Raw genomic sequence first — 24,394 nt, forward strand, 5'->3', positions numbered from 1 at the left:
AGGCTCAGTGTGGCACCCCAGACCGTGTGCCAGATATGACATAGGAGTACTCAAGCTTTTATGGAAAAAAATGTTTCCTTTCTGGATGAATAGACATGGCCACAAAATAAATCAAAGTCCTTTGGGGTGATTTTAAACCCCAAAAACGGGTGGGTTGGGGGCGGGTGGGATTTGAAAATAGTTGTTTTTTGGGTCGCGACTGCAACCCGGCTTTATTTCCGGGTTTAACGTCGGCGTGTAAAAGCACAGGCTTCCCGCTGGGAATGCAAAGTCCGAAAATTTTGCGGTTGCGACCCAAAAAAACAACAATTTTCAACCCCCACCCGCCCCCAACCCACCCGTTCTTGGGGTTTAAAATCACCCCCCTTGATTCACTCGCTGCCAGCCCAGGCCAGCACAGTACAATAAAAAGGAAGTTGTCTCTTCAAAGGTTGAACACACACCTGCATGAAGTCTGAGAAACGTGTTGAGCGTGATTTTACAATGCTGAGGGTCCTTCACATAGTTCGACACAGGCATCGGAGACAAGGAGAAAGTATTTCACAGCAGCTGCTCCGAGGCAAATAGATGGCCTTTGCTTTAGTGTTGTGTTGTGATCTGATGGTGCTTTGGAACTCAGAGGAGATGCTTCTAAGTTTTTCAAAGAGCAACCTGGGCCTGTTGAATGCCTGGTGCTGGTGTAGTGATCGCCGTCTCTACGATTACATACCAGCAGACATAACAACAAGGGATGGTAGGAGAACCTGGCCGAGTACCACAGAGCTCTATTCATGCCGTATGTAAAACTTTGCTATCTTCCTATCTGTTGTTTCAGAACTATCACCCTTCTCAAACTGAATGCTCGATCTAATCTGTACAGATTTTATCTCGTGGATTAGACTGATGTTTGCTTGTAATGTGATGATACCAGAGGAGTAGGGACATTAAGCTATTCACTATCCATTACCAAAAATCAAACCTAGGCTCTGGAGGTAAAGCTGTGTGAAAGGATTATCACTGTATATTGGAATGGAATCTGTGTGTGCCGATTTTGTACTAAAAGGATCATATTTTCACTTTCAGAAGAGGGGATTATTATTTTTTCCCAGAAGCTTTATGTGTCCAGATAGAACAGGCCAAACAGCATCAGTAACATTTCCAATGGTGGGGGGGATCTCGAGTGGAGCCTTCTCTCTCTTCCCCCTCCCCCACCCCAAAAAATGTGGCCCAGTACAACTGAAATAATTAGGTCTTTCTCACTTGTGCAGTAAATATGTGGTTTGCCCTTTATTTAATTGAGAAATAGGGTTGCCAACCTTCCAGGATTGTCCTGGAGTCTCCAGAAATTAAAGATTAATCTTCTGGACACTGTTGCGAGCAAACCCAGGAGGAAAATCAGGGGCATTAAAAAAACAATGGCCTATTTTTTCATTTTCTTTGAACATTTTCATTTATTAGTCATAAAAATATTGGAGATGAGAAGAAAGACTGGGCAGGGGCATTTGGAAGCTGGAGGCCATGTGATGAAACCTCCAGGAACAGATCCAACCAGAGTTGGCAAGCCTATTGTGAATCCTTGGCCAAGGCCCAAAGCTCACAGTGCTGGACACCGCCAAGGCTGAAAATGTTGAAGAGAAGATGAGGTGAGTCAGTAAAGAAAAAAAATGAAAGAAAGACTTGCATTTATATAGCACCTCTCACGACCTCAGAACGTCCCAAAGTGCTTTTCAACCAATTAAATACTTTTGAAGTGTAGTCACTGTTGTAATATACTCGACTGATTCCTGGGATGAGGGGGTTATCTTATGAGGAAAGGTTGGACAAATTGGGCCTGTGTACATGGGAATTTAGAAGAATGAGAGGTGATCTTATTGAAACATATATGATCCTGAGGGGACTTGAAGGGGTGGATGCTGAGGGGATGTTTCCCCTTGTGGGAGAGACTAGAACTAGGGGCCACAGTTTAAAAATAAGGGGTCTCCCATATACGATGGAGATGAGGAGAATTTTTTTCTCTGAGGTTCGTGAGTCTGTGGAACTCCCTTCCCCAGAGAGCGGTGGAGGCAGTCATTGAATATTTTTAAGGCTGAGTTAGATAGATTCCTGATTAACAAGGGAGTCAAAGGTTATAGTAGGTAGACGGGAAAGTAGGGTTGAGGTCACAATCAGATCAGCCATGATCTTATCAAATGGCAGAGCAGGCTCGAGGGGCCGAATGACCTACTCCTGCTCTTAATTCATATGCTCGTATAGGAAACTAAGATGTAAGTAGTAACTCGGTGATAACAAATCTGAGTTTTAAAAGCATGTAGATTATGGGAGGAAGGGAATGTTGGGGGAGCCTAGTGTTCCACAGCTTTGAAATCCTGGGAAAGAATAAGTTGGAGTAGGAGGGAGATGTGGCCTGGTGTATTTGGAGCCGAACAAATGAGGAATGTTCAGAGGAGCAAATGGGGAAAAAAATAAAGATTTTTCTGAGGAAATGTGAAATAATAGATGGTAATGAGTTAGCAACCAGAATAGTTCTGAATTGCTATAAACTGCACACATGAAACTTAAGTCAACGGAAAGTACGAACATACGAACAATGATGGACAGGAAAAGGCTCATTGGTCCATCCAGCCTGTCCCAAACAACTGCGATGCATTGTGAATCCCAATATATACAATCCCCACCCCACCCGAAAACTATGTGATCTCCTGGGAGAGGCAAAGAAAACAGATAAAAACCCAGGCCAATGTAGGGGGAAAAAAATGTGTAAAATTCCTCTCCGACCCCCTTAGGCGATTGAAGCTAGTCCAGGAGATCACTCTGGCCCCTGATAATTCTATGCATTTTGTATGAGGTGATCTCTGCCCCAGCCAAACAGGAAGGAATTCAGCGAATCTGCGTTCACCTCACGAGCCGGCAGCCTGTTCCACAGGTCCACTAGTCTATCTCCTGGAATCTAACCTAGTGGAAGCTGACAGTGAGTTTGAGGTTGTTTCGGTCATTTTTGCTCTTTATAATATAAAGTTTATGGTTTTGTTAACACTCATGTACCTCTCATGCTGAACACAATAATGGCAGCATATTGAATGGCAACGGTATGGGACCTGAAGGTAGATGAGATGATGCAACAGATACTTCAGTAATATCAGTACCTTGTGGCATTAGTATTACATTATTATATATTCCCCATTAAAATATCTTTACAACTAAATCACCCTGTACAATAATATGTGAGTTGATGTCATACGATATAGTCACAGAGTAGAACAGGACAGCCTTCGGTTTCCCAGTGGCTCGACTAGTAAATGTACGGCCCACAGTGCTACTGAGCTTTACAAATCAGAGGGTGCCAGGTTCAATCCCTGCTCTATGCTGATCTCAGTGACCCCTGCGTGTGTAGATGTTGGGTGAGGTCAGGATCAGGGTGAATCCACCACTGTTGGATAGCCCAGTAACACTCACAGTCAAGGCTCACACTCGACAAAATGGCCACTTGAGTGTCGGTGGAACCATAAGTCAGAGGCTCCTTGAGAGGTGGGAAAAAAATCAGGAGGGTGGGAGGAGAAAAATCTCCCATTCTGTCCCAACAGTGGAGGGGGAAACATCTCGCCCTGCCCCAACTATCCAGTGGTTTTACCAAGCACCATCAGGTATCCCAATTTCCATAGGAAACTCCTGTGGGTGGCAATGATTTGCTGCCTGTATAGGCTTAATATATTAATGGAGATGAGTCACTGTAAATTGCTGTCTTTACAGCGTTTTCCCATATTATCTAATGTCGTGATAAGGACAAAATGAAGGCATTTATCCCTGCATCACCAAGTAAAAATCTCCTTTCTTAAAAAAAGCACATCCTTCCTTTCAAGCGGTTGAAGTTTTGTCTTCAGTGGAGCAGGTCACCAGCCGGCTGGACTGACAGCAGTTGGGGACATGTTACGTTGCTGTTTTAAGTTGCTGTGCCCCGTGATTCTTTGCTGGGACAGATGCCTCCTCGTCTCTTACAGTTTTCAATTCAATTTCTTGTTAACGATGTCAAGTTTAACCACTGCCCCTTGCTGTTACTAACGAAAAAAAAAATCAAAATTAGGTTTACAACCTTCGATGTTCTCACATGGAGGGTTTGATTGAGGGCTCCATTTTAACTCCTGGGCAGGAACGTGGCCTATTGAGTGCCTGGCCTGTCTGGGCGTGGTAGCAGGCTGGGTTGGTCAATTTTGAAAGCCAGGCTCCATTAACATGCCGCTTGTCGACCTCCCAATCAAAACAGGTGGGAAATCAACAGGAAGCGGTTTCCCAGCTGTTAAAATCAGGCTGCAAGAGGCCGCCACCGGGGAAAGGTCATCGGTACAAGGTAAGTGCTCCAGGAGATGAATCCCGGTCGAGGGGAAGCCCAGGGCAGGAGAGGCCCAAGGTTTGCTTGTTTGACTCAGAGGAACACCCCTGCTCTTCCTGGCCTGAAACCTGTAAAAGAAAAATTAAACTTACCATACTCGGTCTCTTCTGGCCCCGGCTGCTGTTCCCAGCAGGTTTGACCTGGTGGGGTAACCATCATTGCTCCCCCGCTGAGGCCTTGGGTTAAACTGACAGATCGGGCCCCGATGACGCCAGGTGGGGATGGGTGTGAAAATCAACGCCTCGGAGTCAGATTTCCTGACTGAAACATGTCAGCACTACAGCACGCAGTCAGTGCAGACTTTATCATTGATACCCCGTCGCCCGCCCAGCTCACCCCGTCGCCCGCCCAGCTCATCCCGTCGCCCGCCCAGCTCACCCCGTCGCCCGCCCAGCTCACCCCGTCGCCCGCCCAGCTCCTCAGAAAAGTCAAACCCATTTTATGGGCAGATGTTTGCTTTGGTACATGAGTTTGCCTTTGTTCTTGATACCAGTGATTAGCTGGATTATTGTGTTGGTGAAATGAATATCTACTGGTGGTTTATTGAAGAGGGACAATAATACGTTTAACAGTCTGCCAAATGTTTTGTTTAAATGTCTTAATGTGAGAAAAAATCACACAGTACTGAGGGATCAGCTGAGATTCTGCACATTTTCCATTTCTAGTTTACTTTCCCCACTAAGGGGGTGATTTCATGTTGGGCTACAGCTGCACAAGAACTGGCAGCCCTCCCAGATTCGACCAAGGGGATCCTCCTCTTCAGTGAGTGGTGGCAGGCTATTCCTCCATTGTGGGGGGGGGTGCATACCAGGACTCTGACCTCATCTGATGCCCTCACACGTGCACTGGATAGTACCCAGGAGTGGGAACCCCAGCTGATATGTTTTCCCCCCCCCACCTCCCTCTCTAGCTTAGGGCCGCTACAGCCAATTGCAGCATCAGACGCCCAGAGATGAGCTCACTCAGCACAGATCAGGAGGTGAAGCCAGCATGGAGCCTCGCCCACTGGGAGTGCCCTTCAGGAAATTGTGTGTGGAGTCCATGATTCTCCATGAAATTTAACAGATGGAAGATCATGAGCTTTTTGGTGCTTCCTGGTGGGCGAGGCCCCACATTGGCAGCATGTAATCAGATAACGTCCCCTCACCTCAGTGCAGTACTGAGGGAGTGCTGGACTGTCGGAGATGTCGTCTTTTGGATGAGACGATAAACTGAGGTCTATTTGCTCTCAGGTGGATGTAAAAGATCCCATGGCACTATTCGATGAAGAGCAGGGGAGTTCTCCCCGGTGTCCTGGCCAATATTTATCAACTAGCGCCACCAAAAGAACAAATTATCCAGTCATTTATCTCACTGCTGTCTATGGGACCTGGCCGTGTGCAAATTGGCTGCTGCATTTGCCTGCATTATAACAGTGACTACACTTCAAAAGTACTTCACTGGGCAGTGCATTTGCCAGACACAGCCATGAAGCAAACTCGGGGTCTTTATGTTCTAACTGAATGAGTGCAATCCTGTGAACGTTTCAGATGTTGAGACAGAGTTACTCATTACCACTGTAACGAGGACGGTTACAGCAGCAGTAAACTAAATCGGAAACAAATTGGGAGTTCAGCTACATCAAAGTAATGAAAGCAGCTTGCCTCGTATCTGTCCCAACATGCTGAAACACGAGGCTGCTGCTCTCGGTCCTTATTAACATCTAAAATAGATTGAAAAAATATGAAGGGTGCTTTGATTTTTGAAGTGGAAGAATTACGTGATGTGAAGAGTGCTGAATTTCGGCACATTTATTTAAGCATTTGCAATAGCCGAGTGTAATTACTGATTGAATTATCTTGTTAAGCACAATGTCACAACCCCTGCTATCCTGTGCCATCGTGCATCTCTCAGCACTGTACCAAATAACTTAGCCGCCATCACAGCTATTATTGAAAATACAGTGGAGTAAGTTTTCTGATTGCACGCTCCAGCATGGAGCCTCCCCCACTGGGAGTGCTCATCAGGAAATTGTGTGTGGAGTCTATGATTCTCCATGAAATTTAACAGATGGAAGATCATGAGCTTTTTGGTGTTTCCTGGTGGGCGAGGCCCCACACTGGGAGCATGTAATCAGATAACGTCCCCTCACCTCAGTGTAGTACTGAGGGAGTGCTGGACTGTTGGAGATGTTGTCTTTTGGATGAAACGTTAAACTGCGGTCCATTGCTCTCAGGTGGATGTAAAAGATCCCATGGCACTATTTGACAAAAAGCAGGAGAGTTCTCCCTGGTGTTCTGGTCAATATTTATCAACCAAAGCCACCAAAAAAACAGATTATCTGGTCATTTATCTCATTGCTGTCCATGGGACCTTGCCATGTGCAAATTGACAGCTGCGTTTGCCTGCACTATAACAGTGACTACACTTCAAAAGTACTTCATTGGCTGTAAAACGCTTTGCAACGTCCTGAGGACATAAAAGGCGTTATATAAATGCAGGTTCTTCATATTCTCTCAATATAAAACAAAATCAAAAACTCCCTAACTTCGATATCCTGTAATATAAATGATAAAGAAGAAAGAACTTGCAGTTATCAATCTGGGCGGGAGAGTGGGAATAAGTACAGAGGATTACGGGAAGTGCAATGACTGTGGCACAATCTCAGCGGTGCAGATGATGTTTGAATGTAACCAGATATTAGCTGGAATAACAATAGGATGTAGCTGAAGATCTGGAACGAGGAAACGTGTCTCACAAAAGTTGACTTTGGTGGTTCCTAAGAACACAGAGGAATTGACGCTGGGCACTAAGAGACGGTACTACACGTTGCTGGTTAACGCCCAGTGCCAGGAGGTGGTTAAGTGACCCAGCCACCGCCAGAAAGTGCCAACGGCTTCGGGTGGATGAGGAGGGGAGTGGAACCCTCGATGAGGGAAATGCTGTCAAAAGGCCGGATGAGTAAATCCTTGAATTAGCCAACGGTGTCCAGAACCTGTGACCCGCGATGCAGAACAATTCAATGACAGGGCGACCGTGGATAGTCCGAAACACAACACCAGGACTCAGGTCCCTGCCTTAAGGAGATGTGGAGGACAGTCACAGGAGCTCCGACGATAGACGACCGCTGATGATGGGACAAATTCCGAATATTCCCATGGACGATTGCATCCCTAGTTCAGAAAAAAAATGCTTGTCTGTGCTTTTAAAGCCCTTTCATTACAAGGGATGGAGAAAGGCTTGCATACTTCAGGAGAGCGGTGTGTGAAGCCTCAGTGCTGGTATCCCATGCCATCCTGTGTTATAACTGCACTGTGGGAAGAACTGCTAACCACTGGCCTGAGTGCAAGCTTTGTATCCCATGAGAACCGACTCATTCAAACCTGAAACACGATGGCCATAATATCCCTCTCTTGTTTGTGAAGGGGGAGGGAATTACTGTCAGTGATAGCCACGAAAAACATTGTAGCAATGGTGGCAGTCACTGGTGGTAATTATGCTGCTGTTCACGGATATTACCAAGTGTGACCAAGGGAAGTGAAGGACACTTTTTTTTGATTATTCAATCAATAATTACACTTGGTGAGGGCTTCCTGGTTCATGGATGCTCTTTGCTGCCTCTCTCACACAGTAACAATGCCCATTTTGTCTGACTGGATGCGAGCTTCTCCCCCTTGGCTAAATGAACTTTCAATTCCCCATTCTGTCGCCTTCCTCCTCCAGCTAAGAGCCTACGCACATGAGGTCCCAAAACTCTCTACCGCCTTTGTCACGGGATTTGCTCGGTGCCTTCAGACTGGCAGGGGGGGATGTGCACCCATGCAGCAAGATGGGCAGGATGCCACCTTTTCAAAAAAAAAAGCAAACTTGGATCTCTTTATACAGATTGGAAAGCGGGCCAAAGCATCAGCCTTCCACTGTAACTCAAATCTGGGCAGTGAAGGCTTCTTTCTCCGTGGCTCAGCAATCCCCCATTTTGGGAATGATTTCTGTAACACGCCTTCTTAAAGGGCCAGTCTCACAGTATCGGTGTCTTTTCAACCAGGCTCGGAGATGGCAAAAGCCAGCTATAGAACTTTCATGTTGGACACTGCAGTAAGTTTGCCGTGCGGCAAATGCCATTAGCTTCTCTGGTGTGAAGTTTTCAATGCAATTTATTATTCTACATAATAATGAATATGTAGAAGCTCCTCTGTGTATGAACACGGCACAGTGCCTGACGCTGGCCCTTTAAATATATCATCCTTCATATTTCTGATGAGATTTGTGCTCATCGAGGTGAGGGATGTTAGTGCTGGGAAAGGTTTTTCCAATTTTAACACTCAATCACAGTGTGCGCTTCTGCTCTCAGCTCCAGAAAGAACACTTCTTACTTCTTACTGCTCTAGTGTGACATTTCGATTTCCAACACCAGGCATCCTTGTACCCTCGGAGTGAGACTGTCAGTTTAACGTCAATTGGTGCTGCATTATGAGCAGATTTGAGCTTCAGACTGCCCGCACTCATTTCACAGAGTGTTTTAACAGCTAGCAGAGAGAGGAGACTTTAACCTGATCCTCCTGGGCCAGATTTGAATCCATAACCCCCCGTACCCTTTTTAAAAGTCACACGTTGCAAAGAGCAATAATAAACTGTAACATCCATTTTTTTTATTTGGTTCTGTAAATTAATTGCATATGTTTCTCTTGGCAGTGAAGACTGAGATCGATAGATTTTTGTTAGTTAAGGGTATCAAAAGATATGGAGCTAAGGTGGGTAAATAGAGTTGAGATACAGATCAGCCATGATCTAATTGAATGGCAGAGCAGGCTCGAGGGGCTAAATAGCCTACCCATGTTCCTGTGTTCCAATAACCCTCGGTGACTGATTTAGAAAAGCTACTGAGCCCTACAACATGTTGTGGGTTATATTCCCTTGAGTTTAGGAGATTGAGGGATGATCCAATCGAGGTGTTTAAAGTGATAAAAAGTTCGATAGGCTAGAGACAGAGAAGCTTTTTACTCTGGTGGGGGCACATTCTCAAAATCTTAAAATTAGAACTAGGCCGTTCAGGGGTGATGTCAGGAAGCACTTCTTCACACAAAGGGTAGTGGAAATGTGGAATTCTCTCCCCCAAAAGGCTGTGGATGCTGGGGGTCAATTGAAAGTTTCAAGACTGAGATCAACAGATTTTTATTAGGAAATCAACAGGGTGAAGGAACTAAGTGGAAGGGTCTTAGTTTTGTAAAGGGTCCTGAGTGTGAGATTTTTTAGGAGTGGGGGCCATTTTGACGTTGCAAGGCTGTAAAACGGGTGCTAGCGAATCGGCAGCCCGTTTTACATCTCTCCCCATTTTTATTTCCATTATGAATCGGGAGAGATGTAAAGAAACAAAAACAGGGAGAGATTTAAAACGGGCTGCTGATTCGCTATCACCCGTTTTACGCTGTCGCACAAAGTCAGAATTACCCCCAGTGATTCCACGGTTGGCAGCCCATTGGGGAGTAATGCTTGCAAGAAGTACATCGTTGTGCTTTGCAGCTACGCGGCAGCAGTACCCCCCGCATGGGCTCCCTCCGAGTGCTGCTCCTCACTGGGAGCAACGGATGGTGCAATCGACCCTTTTTAAAGTTAACATTGTAACATTCCAACAATGAGCCAGGAAAGAATGACAGTCCCTTTTCGCATTATTGGCCCCTACATTTTACTCTTTATTAGAAACAGGGGAAGCAGGCGAGCGTGGATTTTTAGAGGGATTTAATTTTCTTTGTGCGCTATTGTTAGCTCACTGGTTAACACATTTGTGTTAAATTACAGTCTGCATTTAATTAATGCAGTTGCTATCTCCAAGCAGCTTAATGTCTATGGAAAAATAGCAGGCACGAAACATTGCAGGATGTATTAATCATGGGCTAACAATTGTGTTAAAACAGCACAGACAGGAATTTAACAGAAAAGCATTAACAGTTGTGATAAAAATAGCACATGGAGCAAATTAAATCCCCATGCATAGTTATTTGAAGTAATAGATCCAAGACACTCTATTTAATTTGATTGACTTGGCTGCGGCCAACAGCTATGAAAATAAAATTTGCATCACATCTATCACTATTTCCTTTGCACCATTTTCTTTCTGGCCATTGTTTTGACTCTCCTCTCACCTCCTGAGGGTGCCCTCCAGTATGTCCAAGTGACCATTATTATTCATGTGGTGAGCCTTGGCCATGAGTGTTGGCAGCTATTTGACCACCTGGGGCATCGCGGCCAAGTCCGATTTTATCCTCGGCTGATGTCCAGACACACTTCCAGCAGGGATCGCTGGATAGTGATCAGAAGTGGGAAACCTGGCCCATCACTCTGCTGCACCCCACCCTACCCCAGGCATGCTGAGGCCAATTGTTACCGGCTGAGATTGGCTCGCTCAGCACCCAAGTTGAATCTGGGACCTTCCTGGTCTGCATGGCTCAGCTACTCATTGGATACACTCATTGAGCCATCAGGAAGCCTTTATGTTGGACTTTTATGTGGGAGACTTCCATGTTCCTGCGCCTCGGGCTATTGGATCACCTGGCGGATAACCCAGCGGGTTCTGTTATGTGTGGCATTACACTCCCACCCGCCCGTGCCCTGTGCGATTTCACTATATTTACTGCGTCAGGGCCAGATCCAATAGCCCCAGGGAAATCGGCCCTTGTAACTTAACATTTTCCATTTTTTTAATTCACCGCTTTTCCTAGGCACGGGCAGCTCCTGAAATCAGGCAGCACTAGTCAGCTACCACAGTCCTGGACATGGTTGACTCACATGACCTCGCTGGCTGCTCTCAATGCACGGCCCAAGGAGGTCTCAAATCCCAGCAGGCCGTCAGTGAGACCCTGGAGCCAGCCAGCATCTTGAGTCCTTCCACTAGGGAATCCCTTAGAAGGAGTGCTAGGCAAGGTGTTGCACTTCTGAGTCAAAGCACGAGCACCAAGGGCCAACAATGTGCCAACTCATGTTGCCAGCATTGACACACTAAGTAATAGAGGAAATCAATGCACTTGAACAATGTGCTGAGTATTTATTTGTCATTGGTTACAATATAGCTCAGCATTCGCTAGCAACGTATGTTATTTGAAGAAATGAAAGTGTAGGACAAGATGGTTTGGCCATAATTACTTGCGCAGATGTGGTCCGCCCTTTTAAGATATGGTGTAACCGTGGCACTCATTGGAAGGCATCTGAAATTAGTACTGCATTGCTGATGACACTGCTCATTTCTCATTGGTATTTTCACCCTCTTACTCTGCCATGTCTTTACCATCCTGGTTCTCAAAACGGAATCGGATATAAACTTGAAAAGGAAAATTTGCAGGGCTATGGGGAAAGAGCGGGGGAGAGTGCGACTAATTGGATAGCTCTTTCAAAGAGCTGGCACAAGCATGATGGGCTGAATGGCCTCATTCTGTGCTGCACGATTCTATCATTCTATCAAGATGAATGCCGAAGCTTCTTTGCAGCAAGGAGTATGCAGCAGAGGACAATTATTCTGAAAACCCCAGGAAGGGGTTGGGGCTGATGTATAAGGCTGCCTCCTATCGGTGTAGGTGTGGGAAGCATTGCTTGACAATCCCGTGCTCTGTCTGATAATTCTAGTTGTCGCATGAGCTTCCCTGTACCTGCATTTTTGATTCTGTCTGTGGTTCGTGCATGGGTGGTATGAGCCATTATTGCATAGAGTAACATTGGTCTTCCTGGAGTCCTCCTTCCACTCTTCATTCCGATTCAATTGAAGGTGGCGTAGACCATTGCCTTAAGGTGAAGGCATCGTGAAGACAGGCACTGAACTGCATGATCCTGTGCTGGCGGTCACATGCGGTCCAGTCCTGTGTCCACGCAGGGCACAGAGCTGGGCATAGGGCTCAAATAGCAACGTGGGTGCATTTAATGACCCTGCGGATTCTGTGAAAGCCAGCAGTTCTGTTTTAGGAACATAGGACCAGGAGTAAGCCATTCAGCCCCTCGAGCCTGTTCCACCATTCAATTATATCTGCCTAGCTCTAATTTAAGGTTATGCCCTCCTTGTTCTGGACTCCCGCAACAGAGCAAAGAGTTTCTCTCTATCTACCCTATCAAATCCTTTAATCACCTTAAACACCTCAATTATATCACCCCTTAAAATTCTATAGTCAAGGGAATACAAGTCTATTCTACGCAACCTGTTCTCATAATTTAATCCTTTTAGCCCCGGTATTCTGGTGAATCAGCGCTACAGTGTTTCTTTTTTTCTCATTGCTGTTGGTCAGTGGACAATGCAATGGAGCCATTGATCCTACGGAAAAATGTGACCTCCTTGTGGCCAGAAAACTGTCTTAACACTGCAGATACTTTCAGTGCTAGCCCAGAGGGAGCCCGATGGATAAAATTAAGGGCCATGCTGACTTTGATAACCACTTACCAGTCCTTCTCTCTCAAATCCAGTACGAGTGGAGCACTGGATGAAGTTCTCACAGTGCATGAGTACCTAGATTGTGGAAAGAAAATTTGCAGAAGCTTACCTTTAACTGAAAACCCTAGATTTTTCATTTCGGCCTCTTCAGTTTTGTGTGTTCCATTGAGCGACTTGATGGATCAAGTGAACAACGCATCACTATAGTAACAGTCTCGTGAGGAACGTAAACAGGCTCGTGTGGAGCATAAACACCGGCATAGACCAGTTGGGCCGAATGGCCTGTTTTTGCGCTGTAAATTCTAAATTCTATGTAACGCGGGGTGCTAGAGTATTAAGTCCTCCCACTGCCATGTTAATTGGCACCGCACAAATTGAGCAAATTAACACTTGGAGTAAAAATTCTCAATCAGCCATTTTGTTTGGGTCGGGAAACGGACGGTAAGCAAGTGCTATATTACATTCCAAGCATTGCTGGCTACTTACCACGCATTAGTCACAGGCATTAAGCTGAACACCAACAGCAATGACTGGGCTGACACCACATATCGGCTGCATGGAGCATTCTGACTGACCATGTCTACCAATGATGCCTCTGTAGGCAAAATGAAGAACAAAGTGGAAGGAAACCATTCTTAACTCCTTTTGGAATTGTTATTTTTTTAAAAATACATTGGAGTGAATTCAAATCAGAAATTCCATCACAGTTTAACCCAGCAGAGGCTGGCAAGTGGGAGTTAATGGTGCCCTATCCTAAATATATATGGTTTTAAATATATATATATATATATCTGTCTGTTGAAATGTGTCTGTGTAAAAATTTGGAAAAATGAATTGGACTTCTCCTTCAAAAGCAAAATAATTTTGACATTATCTCTACTACCAGAACTGGGGCAAGTGCCTTTTAAAAGGGATTATGCAGATGATTTATCAAACTTCTTTCTGTATCACTTATGTAGAGTGCTATACTGCTAATGGTGCCGACTACCGAGGCTGCCAGAATCAAACCTCACACCAAGGAGGAAAACCCTGCTTGTATTGGAATGAAACCTTCCAGCACCCTTACAACACCCTCAAGTACCAGAACGGAGAAGGAGGCCTTGGGAATCATAACTATTGCAGGTAACAGATGGTCTACGTTTACCCTTTGACCTTCTTTACTCTTTGTATACAGAGATTTTCAAATCAGTGAGGTTTGCTTCCAGAAATGGAAGCGTAGGTACACGAATAGGCCATTCAGCCCCTCGAGCCTGTACCGCCATTCAATTAGATCATGACTCATCTGTATCTTCACTCCATCTACCCACCTTGGTTCCATATCCCTTAATACCCTTGCCTAGCAAAAATCTATCGATCTCAACCTAGCCTCAACAGCTTTTTGGGGGAGAGAGTTCCAGATTTCCACTGCCCTTTGTGTGAAGAAGTACTTCCTGACATCATGCATGAAATGATGTTTTGTTAGCTTCAGCTAAGCTGGTAATGAACAAAAGGCAAAAAAAAAACAAAGTACTGGCAGATGCTGGAAATCTGAAACAAAAACAGAAAATGCTGGAAACGCTCAGCAAGTGGATCAGCATCTGTGGAGAGAAGTGACAAGTTAATGTTTCAGGCCTAACCCCTTCATCTGAACTGATAAAAGGGTAATGACTGAAACATTAACATGAACAAGAAGTTGTATGTTCATATCTGGAACTCTCTTCCAACTTGTGCCTACGCATTCAAATTTGCTTTGGCATGAAGTGAATTTGAATGCGAGATTGATAGATTTGAATGCTACACTGGCAATAGATAAATGGCGGTGGGAGGGAACTGGATGGTTCAGCGGTTTGCACACTGCTTCTTCACTTTTAGGACCTGGGTTTGAATCCAGCTCAGACTAATGGGATAAAAGTCTCCTCTGTTGCCTGAAATGAGCTCGAGCAATCTCATCCCAGTTCTCAATGGGCATGAACCTACAGCACAAAACTGCTGCTAATTTGGCATTAAATTGGCAATCTCAATCAGAGAAGCCACAGGGTGACTGTTGTGGGAAATGGAAAATATCTCACTGGTGCAGTAGGGGGTGCTATTCTGAGGTTGGGCTGAGACATATTGGGGTAGGTTTTCAACGTGCCGCCCAGGCATAAAACTGGTGATGCAGATCAGGCACCTGTTATAAAACCCACCTGTTATAAAATCGGGAGTTTTCTGTAAGGGGCAGGTTGAAAATCTACCCATTGTTAGGACTGAGCAGAGGGAGCTTTGCTCTGTATCTAACTGTATGTGCTATTGCTGACCTGGGAGTGCTTGATGCTGACGCTGGGTGCCTCAATTTGACCAACATAAAATTTCCTCAACAATTGGACTTAAAAAGAAAACCCCAAGTCTGCATGCTTTCCCGCTTATTAACACCAATAGATTGTTTTTCTTAAAGTAAAATTAATTCCTTTTCTTACCCAGTAAAACAGCCAGGCACTTTATTTTCCCTGATTATGGCAGTGGCTCATGAATATTAAAGAGCTGATAAATTATGCACGCAGACTGTAAATTGTGCAACCTATGCAGTGTTGGATTCACTAGAAGAAGAAAACATCAAAACATAGGAAGCAATAAGCATTTCTAACACAATAATCTTAGGGGAGCTGTTCACAGTGCAGAGATCAATTAGCCTATAACGCTGACTATCAGAAAGTAAATTCAATGAAAAGTTTATTAACAAAGAGCGTGTTCTCTGAACAGACTAAATTATATTTATTGTGTTTTATTTTGCTGTAGAAATTATATTGAGCTCTCAAGTCTTTACTGAAGCCACTCACTAATAATAATAATGTGGATGAGAAAGAGCTTGGGTTATAGAGTGCCTTTCACCTCTTCAGAATGACCCAAAGTGCTTCTCAGCCAATGAATTACTTTTGAAGTATAGTCACTGTTGTTATTCAGGCAAACACAGCATCCAATTTGCACACAGCAAGGTCCCACAAATGGCAAATGAGATAAATGACCAATCCACCAGCTTTTGGTGGTGTTGGTTGAAGGATAAATGTTGAGAGCACTTCGCTGCTCTTCTTCGAACAAGGTCATGGGATCTTTTAGGCCCACCTGAACAGGCAGACGGAACCTCTATTTAAGGCCTCATTCAAAAAGGTGGCACTTCCAGTAATGCACTGAAGTGCCGGCCTAGATTATGTGCTGAAAACTTGGAGTGGGGCTTGGACCCATGATCTTCTGACGTACAGTCAAGACTACAAACCCCTGAGCTACGCTGCCACAAATAGATTAATGGTGCATATGAAATTATTCTATCCGGTATTATAGTGAAGAACTTAATCCATTTATTTTAACACCTTCGTTAAAGAACCGGAGAGATAAATTTTCTACAAATACATCATGCCCTAAGACAGCACATTATTCCAGTCCTCAGCTTATATAAGATTGACTTTAGAAGTATTCAAAAGGAATATTACATATGACGCTCTTTTTTTTTAAACACATCTCATCGTAAATATAAAGAGACATTTTCTTTCATTTTGAATTTATCTTGTCAATTTCAGGTCAGTTTCATAAATTCAAATTCAACCGACTGATGACCTCTTCTCGGGGTCAATTTCCTCAGTTGGTCTGTCAGTATAGAGATTATTCAAATAAAGCAACAATCACTTTACAATGCAAAATGCAAAGAGAGGGAAGTAATTACAGCAATTCCAGCTGGAAGAAACCGATTGATTTTTCTGCAGTTTCTCAGGGTGCAGCAATCAGTACCTGAGTTGCTCTTCATACTCAATTCGTCCTGTTTTTACTGTATTGCAGGCATATGCAAAGGTGAGCTTTATGCCATGGTTCAGATTGACCTTGATGGACGATACTGCATGCAAGCATTGGGGAGTAACTTGAGTTACACACTCAAATGAAACAGTTCTGTTCCTGGCAAAGAAAGGAATGGCAGCTGTGGGATTGAGTCCATAGAATGAGATTTTGAAACCTTGGATGCCCAGTATCCAAATGGAATCAGGTTTAGGGACTTTTCATCCACTCCTTCGAATCCTAGAAATGGAGACAATGATGAATTGGACAGGAAGAGACTATGAGAGACCAGAGTGTAGAACCTCACAGTTGTGCTATATTTTTCACTGCAGTATAGAACAATAGATTTAATTACACGTACAGGGATAATAAGATAGGCCATGTGGAGGCCCATTGGTCCTAACACAAATTTTGCTTTCAATATAGGGTTGTGCAGGCTTGGAAGGTCCTGGAGAAGTAGTAGCTAAAGTAGGGTTTATTAAGAAGGGGTACTCATCATTTTACCCCCTCCCCTGGTGCTTGAGTAACCTTTGACCCTATCGCTGCAACCTTTGGGATTCCATAACTACTTGGTTACACTCATATAATAAAGTCAAAGGAGAATTTATTAACTGTTAAAAAAATAACAAGCCTGTGTAGATTTTACAGTGTAATCTTTTATCACTAACAATCCAGATCTAAAAATTCTCCCATTGACATATGTCACGAAAAATATCAGCCCCTGAACTAGATCCATTTCCACTCCCCCTCGCCCCACCCCCATCCCAACCCAGGTGACTTCAACCAGTACAGAAATAAACAATCCACTTCAACAAAACAAAGTCACCCCTGATAAAAAAATTCTCCCTAGCCCTAACCCTGATCCCAACCCTACCTGTAAAAGCTACCCTCGCTCTTCACCCAACTCTAACGTTAAATTCAACTCAAATCCTAAACCCGAGTTGCCCCAGGAAGATTTTATTCCTGGAATGGATCTGAAAGGGTGGTTAGATTTCTCAATACCAGTGGCAAAGTGGGTAAGGTTGGTGGCAACAACATTGGGAACAAGGTTAGCAGGGGGGGGGGGGTGGGGGTTGGCAGTACGGTGGCCGGGTTCAGCAACAAGATGGCAGGAGGGTTTGGCAAGGACAGAAAGAAAGCTGAGATAAAGGGATAAAAAGATAAACTTCACCTGCACTTATAACAGGAAATCATTGGCCTGAGAGCGCATGGCAATAGGCCTGAAGAAATAAGATTGAAGCTGATGTACAAAAGGCTTTTCCTAATTCAGGGAGATCCAGCTGCCAGTGAAGAAAAGCCAAATTTGGGAATCTCCTGTGAAGGTCATGAGCCAGCACTATAAATACTCAGAAAAGAACCAAAACAAGGTCTTGTACTGTTCTGGCTCACTTTAAACCCTGCGGGCAAGGCATAGTGACCAAGAAAAGGGATTTGTTTCTAAAGATGTAATCACAGTTCTGAGATAGTGAGGTTGAGAAGCTTTTACACTTCAAAGGCTTCAGAGATTGGGCTGTGGAACTTTTCTGGCTTTGTTTTTTTCCTGCATTGCTGTGTCCCTACTAAAATTTGATCCAGATCCGATACTTACTAACAAACATTATACCGTCTCATACAGTGATCCAAGAATGAAAAAAAAAGAAAAATAGTAAAAATTATGGATACAGCATTTTTTTCATTTCAGCCTAAAAAAATAGTTAACACAATTGATCTGGTCTGCGATTTTTAATGTATGTTTGCAGAGAGGAAGGATGTTTGGCCTGGCTTAATATCACAGGTACCTGCAAAATGGCCCTTTAAAGCTGAATGGATCGAAAAGCTCAGAAATATGGGGAACATTCCAAAAGCTACTTCCATGAAGAATAGTTGAACTGAAGGTAGTGGAGCAGTCCACACTATCTCTTACTTCTCCATGCCCTGCCATTGAAAGGCAGTGCTGCATCAATCCAATTTATTAAACTCTACAAACCTCCCCAGCTGGCTAGGCGTTAGTGATGTAACCATAGGAACATAGGAACAGGAGTAGGCCATTCAGCTCCTCCCAACTCCAGCTACCTGCTTTGACTCCATATCCCTTAATACCCTTGGCGAGCAAAATTATTAATTGAGCTAGCATCTACTGCTTTTTGTGGGAGAGAGTTCCACACTTCTACCACCCTTTGTGTGTTTCCTAACTTCTCTTCTGAATGGCCTGGCTCTGATTTTAAGGTTATGTTCCCTTGTCCTAGACTTCCCCATCAGCGGAGAAAGTTTCTCTCTATCTATCCTATCAATTCCTTTCAAAATCCTAAACACCTCAAGCAAATCACCCCTTAAATACTTCTATACTCCAGGGAATACAAGCCTAGTTTATATAATCTCTCCTCATAATCTATGCCTTGGAGCCCTGGTAACATTTTGGTGAATCTGCGCTGCACTCCTTTCAAGGCCAATATATCCTTTCTAAAGTGCGGTGCCCAGAACTGTACACAGTACTCCAGATGTGGTCTAACCAAGGCTTTGTATAGCTGTAGCAAAACTTCCTCCCCTTTATATTCTAGCCCTATAATTATAAAGGCTAACATTCCATTAGCCTTTTTGATTATTTTTTTGTACCTGACAACTACATTTTAGTGATCTGTGTATATGGACCCCTAAATCTCTTTGGACCTCCACTGTTCCTAGCTTTTCACCATTTAAAGAATACTCAGATCTATCGTTTTTTGGTCCAAAATGGATGACCTCACACTTATCTCTACACTACTTTCTACGCCACCAATCTTTGTGTCTTAGCATATTTGGATATATGATTCTCTATTGTGTTACCTAAGTCATTAATAAATATAGTGAATAGTTGTGGCCCCAGCACAGACCCATGTGGGACACCACTAATCACTTCCTTCCAATTCGAGAACATACCCATTATCCCTATTCTCTGTCTTCTACTGCCTAACCAATCTCCTAACCAGGTCAATAATTTGCCTTCAATTCCATGAGCTTTAATTTTAGCTAACAGTCTCTTACGTAGAACCTTATTGAATGCCTTCTGGAAGTCGATATAAATTACATCCATAGAAATTCCCCTGTCTACTACTTTAGTTGCTTCCTCAAAAAATTCAATTAGGTTCGTTAGACATGACTTACCCCATACAAATCCATGTTGGCTCTCTCTAATTTTCTCTTAAGTGCTCAGTTGCTCTGAACTTAATTATAAATTCCAATAACTTCCCACAAACATAATATTCAGACACCTATAATATAGTTATAATTGAGAGCACCATTGTTGTTTGATATTTACATGGTCTATGGGGCTTTTTATGCCCCAAGAACATCAAGCATTGCAGGTATAATTTGTACCATGCACAATCACACAGTGTCTTTGAAATATTAGTGATATTGCATACAAACTATCAAGATTGTCTCAACTAAGCCTGAATGTACAGCACAAAACTGCTTGTATTATTGGCACTATATTGTCAATCTCACTCAGAGAGCAATAAGGATAGTTAATATTGAAATGGAAAATCTACATTAGTGCCACAGTAGTATTTTCAGCTGGCTTCATCGGTCAGCAGGTTGTGGAAAAATGGCTGCCACTTCTGCACAGTCTCTCCTCTTTTTCTCTTTCTCCCCGCCCCCCTCTCTCTCTTTCTTTCTCTCTCTATTTTTCTCTCTCTCCTTCTCTCTTTTTCTCACTTTCTCTCTCTCCAGTTTCCCACTACCTACCTTGGTGTTGTATTTTGGCCAGCTGAAGAAATCACAATGTAAAATAGAGTGCAGCTAAAATACTTACTGCTCGCGCCATTCGTCCAAGCTGGTCCAGCACTATGGTGGGGCTCTGCATACATGCCAGACAAGTATGTAAATGACTGTTCAGATATTGATCCTCCCATGCATAATACTGCATTGACCTATTGAATTAAACACAATCTTTGCAGCATAGCACCTGATATTCCAGCATCAAACTCTAATACCAATATTAACATTCTGCCCAATGTCCAGTGTTGGCTTTTTTGTAATAAAGCTGGTTAACCTTCAGCACATCTCCTCTCAGGCTACCTGCAAGGCTTGATGTTCTTGGGGCATAAAAAGCCAAATATGTACCACATAGATATCAAGCAACAATGGTGCTCTTGTTAATATTCATAAGTTTTGCATTCATTAATGTGCTTAATCAATGAGAAACACTGTTGCTTCACCACCTGCATAACAATATTGAGTTTGTTTTGTTTTGTCTCATCTAAAGTGAGTATAACTGAACATGACAGCGACATAGTACTTGAAATGTATTCAAACATCTTTGTAATTGTTGTATTTGATCCATCTAAACTTAATTGCAGTCCATTTTTGTTGCTGGGTATTTTTATGATGTTATTGAGGTAGTCAGTTTGTGCTGTGGAATAGTAGGATTGTTTTGGTAGTACTGTACCCTATGTGATGAATTTCTTAGGCATATCAGCAGGATGAGGTCAGACTCCAATCAGATCCAAGCACTTCCATATAAGAAGGGAAAGAAAACCGGAGACCCAGCAACCCTTGGGTTGCTCCCGAGCACCTGGAAGTATCTAGTTCAAGGTCAGCATTGCAAAAGGCTCAGGAGCAAGTCTCCTGTCCACTCTCTCAGCCAGGGAATGGTTCTTCCCATAAAGGCACCTGAAGAGAGGGAGAAAATTAGGAAGAAATTGGAATGGTCAAATTAGATAGGTCAAAATAGTGGATAAATATTTTGCTGAACAGAGAGGTCCTAGGTTCTATCTCTGATATGAGCTCTGTTAGCAGCTAATTGGCCTCATTGTCTCTGGATTAAGGAGGGGAAAATCAGCCAAGGATCCTGATCCTGACTGGCATTCAGCAATTCTTGCTGGATTAATGCAGCTGTGCAAATTTTGGATGAGGACGATTTGGCTTAGCTTTAATAACCCTAGTGGTCAAACAGGTCACCAACATTCAGCCAGGGCTCGTGCAGCAAGAATGGTCAGCTTCTATAGGTGAGCCTTCAGTGAACCAAGGCAGTTCATGGAATCGTATCCCAGTGTGAGTCAACACCTGCAGAAAAGGATGGAATAGAGGCAAAAAAAAATGGAGAAGAACAATATGGGTAGGGATAAGGTGATGCCACTTGCTTAAATCAGGAACAAAAAGTACAAGAGACAGATTACATTTGGGACAAAAGGGAGGAGATAAGATCAAAGTTTAAAAAGCTCAATCTCCATAGCTGAGAGAGAGGCTGGTTAAAAGGAGGGAACTGATTAGAATATATAAAATATTAAATGGCTTAGATAAGGTAAATCCTGAATATTGGTTGGAGCAGAGGTCATACATGTAAACCAACTAAAAGTAATTTTAGATCAGATATCAGGTTGTATCACCCAAAGGCTGCTAAATGTCTGCAGTAATCTCCCAGCAGGACAGTAGAGACACTGACTCTAAGATCGTTCAGTCACAATTGGATGACAAGTTGGGTGAGTTAGAACACTGGAGGGAATGAGCTTTGATGAGCTGAGTGGCCTATTAACTTTTCTTGTGTGGTTTTGTAAGTACTGTGTAGAAGGTAGTGTCACTGCGGAAGTTTTTAAAACTGGGTATTGTTAAAAAGGCTTCATTGTTCATGATGGCCTCATTATCAAAGAGCACTATGGGGTTATGTACAGCACCCTTCCTGCATTGTTCAAAATAATTGTGTAGAAAATTACTCTTTGAATTCTCTTCTCATTTTCTTGTACCTGTGATGCCGTTCTCAGCAAGTAAACTGGCTGATTTCTAAACCCAAGATGGCAGCAGAGTTTTTATATGGTACCAGCGATGCTGCCAAACAATTTCAAAGGTGCGATCGTTATAAAGAAGCTTTTATTCTTGCAAACCAGCCCTCGCTTCCAGCTACATAATAAAGGACACCAGACATGGGCTGCCCTGTGTGTGAGGGTTTATTAAACAATGGAATTGTTGATATTACCAACACTTGGCAGACCAATGATTTTATTGTAACTTCAGCTGCAGTAGTGGCTGAGCTGAATGATACTTTCCATACCTCATGACGTGCATTTGCAGAGCAGCTCTGCTACATGCTGTCTGCACTTGCCATAGTTCCTTTGTGCCATTGTCCCTGATTTATGGGCAACACCCACTGGAATTGATACATGAGTGCTGCACTGTCGGAGGTGCCGTATTTCAGATGAGACGTTAAACTGAGGCCCCATCTGCCCTTTCAGGTGGATGTAAAAGATTCCATAGCACTATTTTGAAGAATCATAGAATCATAGAAGTTTACAACATGGAAACAGGCCCTTCAGCCCTACATGTCCATGTCGCCCAGTTTATACCACTAAGCTAGTCCCAATTGCCTGCACTTTTGAAGAAGAGCAGAGGAGTCATTGGCGGTTTTAGCAGGCCTAAAAATGGATAAATCCCCAGGCCCGGACGAAATGTATCCCAGGCTACTGTGTGAGGCAAAGGAGGAGATTGCGGGGGCTCTAACACATATATTCAGAACCTCTCTGGCCACAGGGGATGTGCCAGAGGACTGGAGAACCGCTAATGTAGTACCATTATTCAAGAAGGGGAGTAGGGAAAAACCGGGATTAATCAGGGATAGTCAACAAGGGAAGATCATGTCTGACTAATTTGATTGAATTTTTGAGGGGGTGACTAGGCTTGTGGATGAGGGTAACGCAGTGGATGTGGTATACATGGATTTCAGTAAGGCCTTCGATAAAGTCCCGCACAGGAGACTGGTCAAGAAGGTACGAGCCCATGGAGTCCAGGGTGCCTTGGCACTTTTGATACAAACTGGCTTAGTGGCAGAAGGCAGAGGGTGATGGTCGAAGGTTGTTTTTGTGACTGGAAGCCTGTGGCCAGTGGGGTACCACAGGGATCTGTGCTGGGGCCCTTGCTGTTTGTGGTCTACATTAACGACTTGGATATGAATGTAAAAGGTATGATCAGTAAGTTCACTGATGATACAAAAATTGGTACGGTGGTAAATAGCGAGGAGGATAGCCTCAGTCTGCAGGACGATATAGATGGTTTGGTCAGATGGGCGGAACAGTGGCAAATGGAATTTAACCCGGAAAAGTGCGAGGTGATGCACTTTGGAGGGACTAACAAGGCAAGGGAATACACAATGAATGGGAGGACCCTAGGCAAGACAGAGGGTCAGAGGGATCTTGGTGTGCAAGTTCACAGATCCCTGAAGGCGGCGGAACAGGTAGATAAGGTGGTAAAGAAGGCATATGGGATACTTGCCTTTATTAGCCGAGGCATAGAATATAAGAGCAAGGAGGTTATGATGGAGCTGTATAAAACACTGGTTAGGCCACAGCTGGAGTACTGTGTGCAGTTCTGGTCGCCGCACTACAGGAAGGATGTGATCGCTTTGGAGAGGGTGCAGAGGAGATTCACCAGGATGTTACCAGGGCTGGAGCGCTTCAGCTATGAAGAGAGACTGGGAAGATTGGGTTTGTTTTCCTTGGAGCAGAGGAGGCTGAGGGGGGGCATGATTGAGGTGTACAAAATTATGAGGGGCATAGATAGGATGGATACTAAGGAGCTTTTTCCCTTCGTTGAGGGTTCTATAACAAGGGGGCATAGATTCAAGGTAAAAGGCGGGAGGTTTAGAGGGGATTTGAGAAAGAACTTTTTCACCCAGAGGGTGGTTGGAGTCTGGAACTCACTGCCTGAGAGGGTTGTGGAGGCAGGAACCCTCACAACATTCAAGAAGCATTTGGATGAGCACTTGAAATGCCATAGCATACAAGGCTACAGACCAAATGCTGGAATATGGGATTAGATTAGACTGGGCTTAATGGCCGGCGCGGACACGATGGGCCGAAGGGCCTCTATCCGTGCTGTATAACTCTATGACTCTATGACTCTATGAGTTCTTCCGTGTG

The 24,394-nt window shown here is 43.9% G+C and overlaps 1 protein-coding gene across 1 annotated transcript in view; it reads left to right on the top strand.

Moving 5' to 3' along the window:
- kremen1 (kringle containing transmembrane protein 1) overlaps positions 1-24,394 on the top strand; it is a 134,230-nt gene that overhangs the window by 19,767 nt on the left and 90,069 nt on the right. Inside the window, exon 2 of the mRNA XM_068006292.1 lies at positions 13,709-13,871. Coding sequence (XP_067862393.1) covers positions 13,709-13,871 — 163 coding nt within the window. The remainder of the gene's footprint in view (positions 1-13,708; positions 13,872-24,394) is intronic.

Source organism: Heptranchias perlo, chromosome 25, assembly GCF_035084215.1.
Source record: "Heptranchias perlo isolate sHepPer1 chromosome 25, sHepPer1.hap1, whole genome shotgun sequence".
Taxonomy (NCBI): domain Eukaryota; kingdom Metazoa; phylum Chordata; class Chondrichthyes; order Hexanchiformes; family Hexanchidae; genus Heptranchias; species Heptranchias perlo.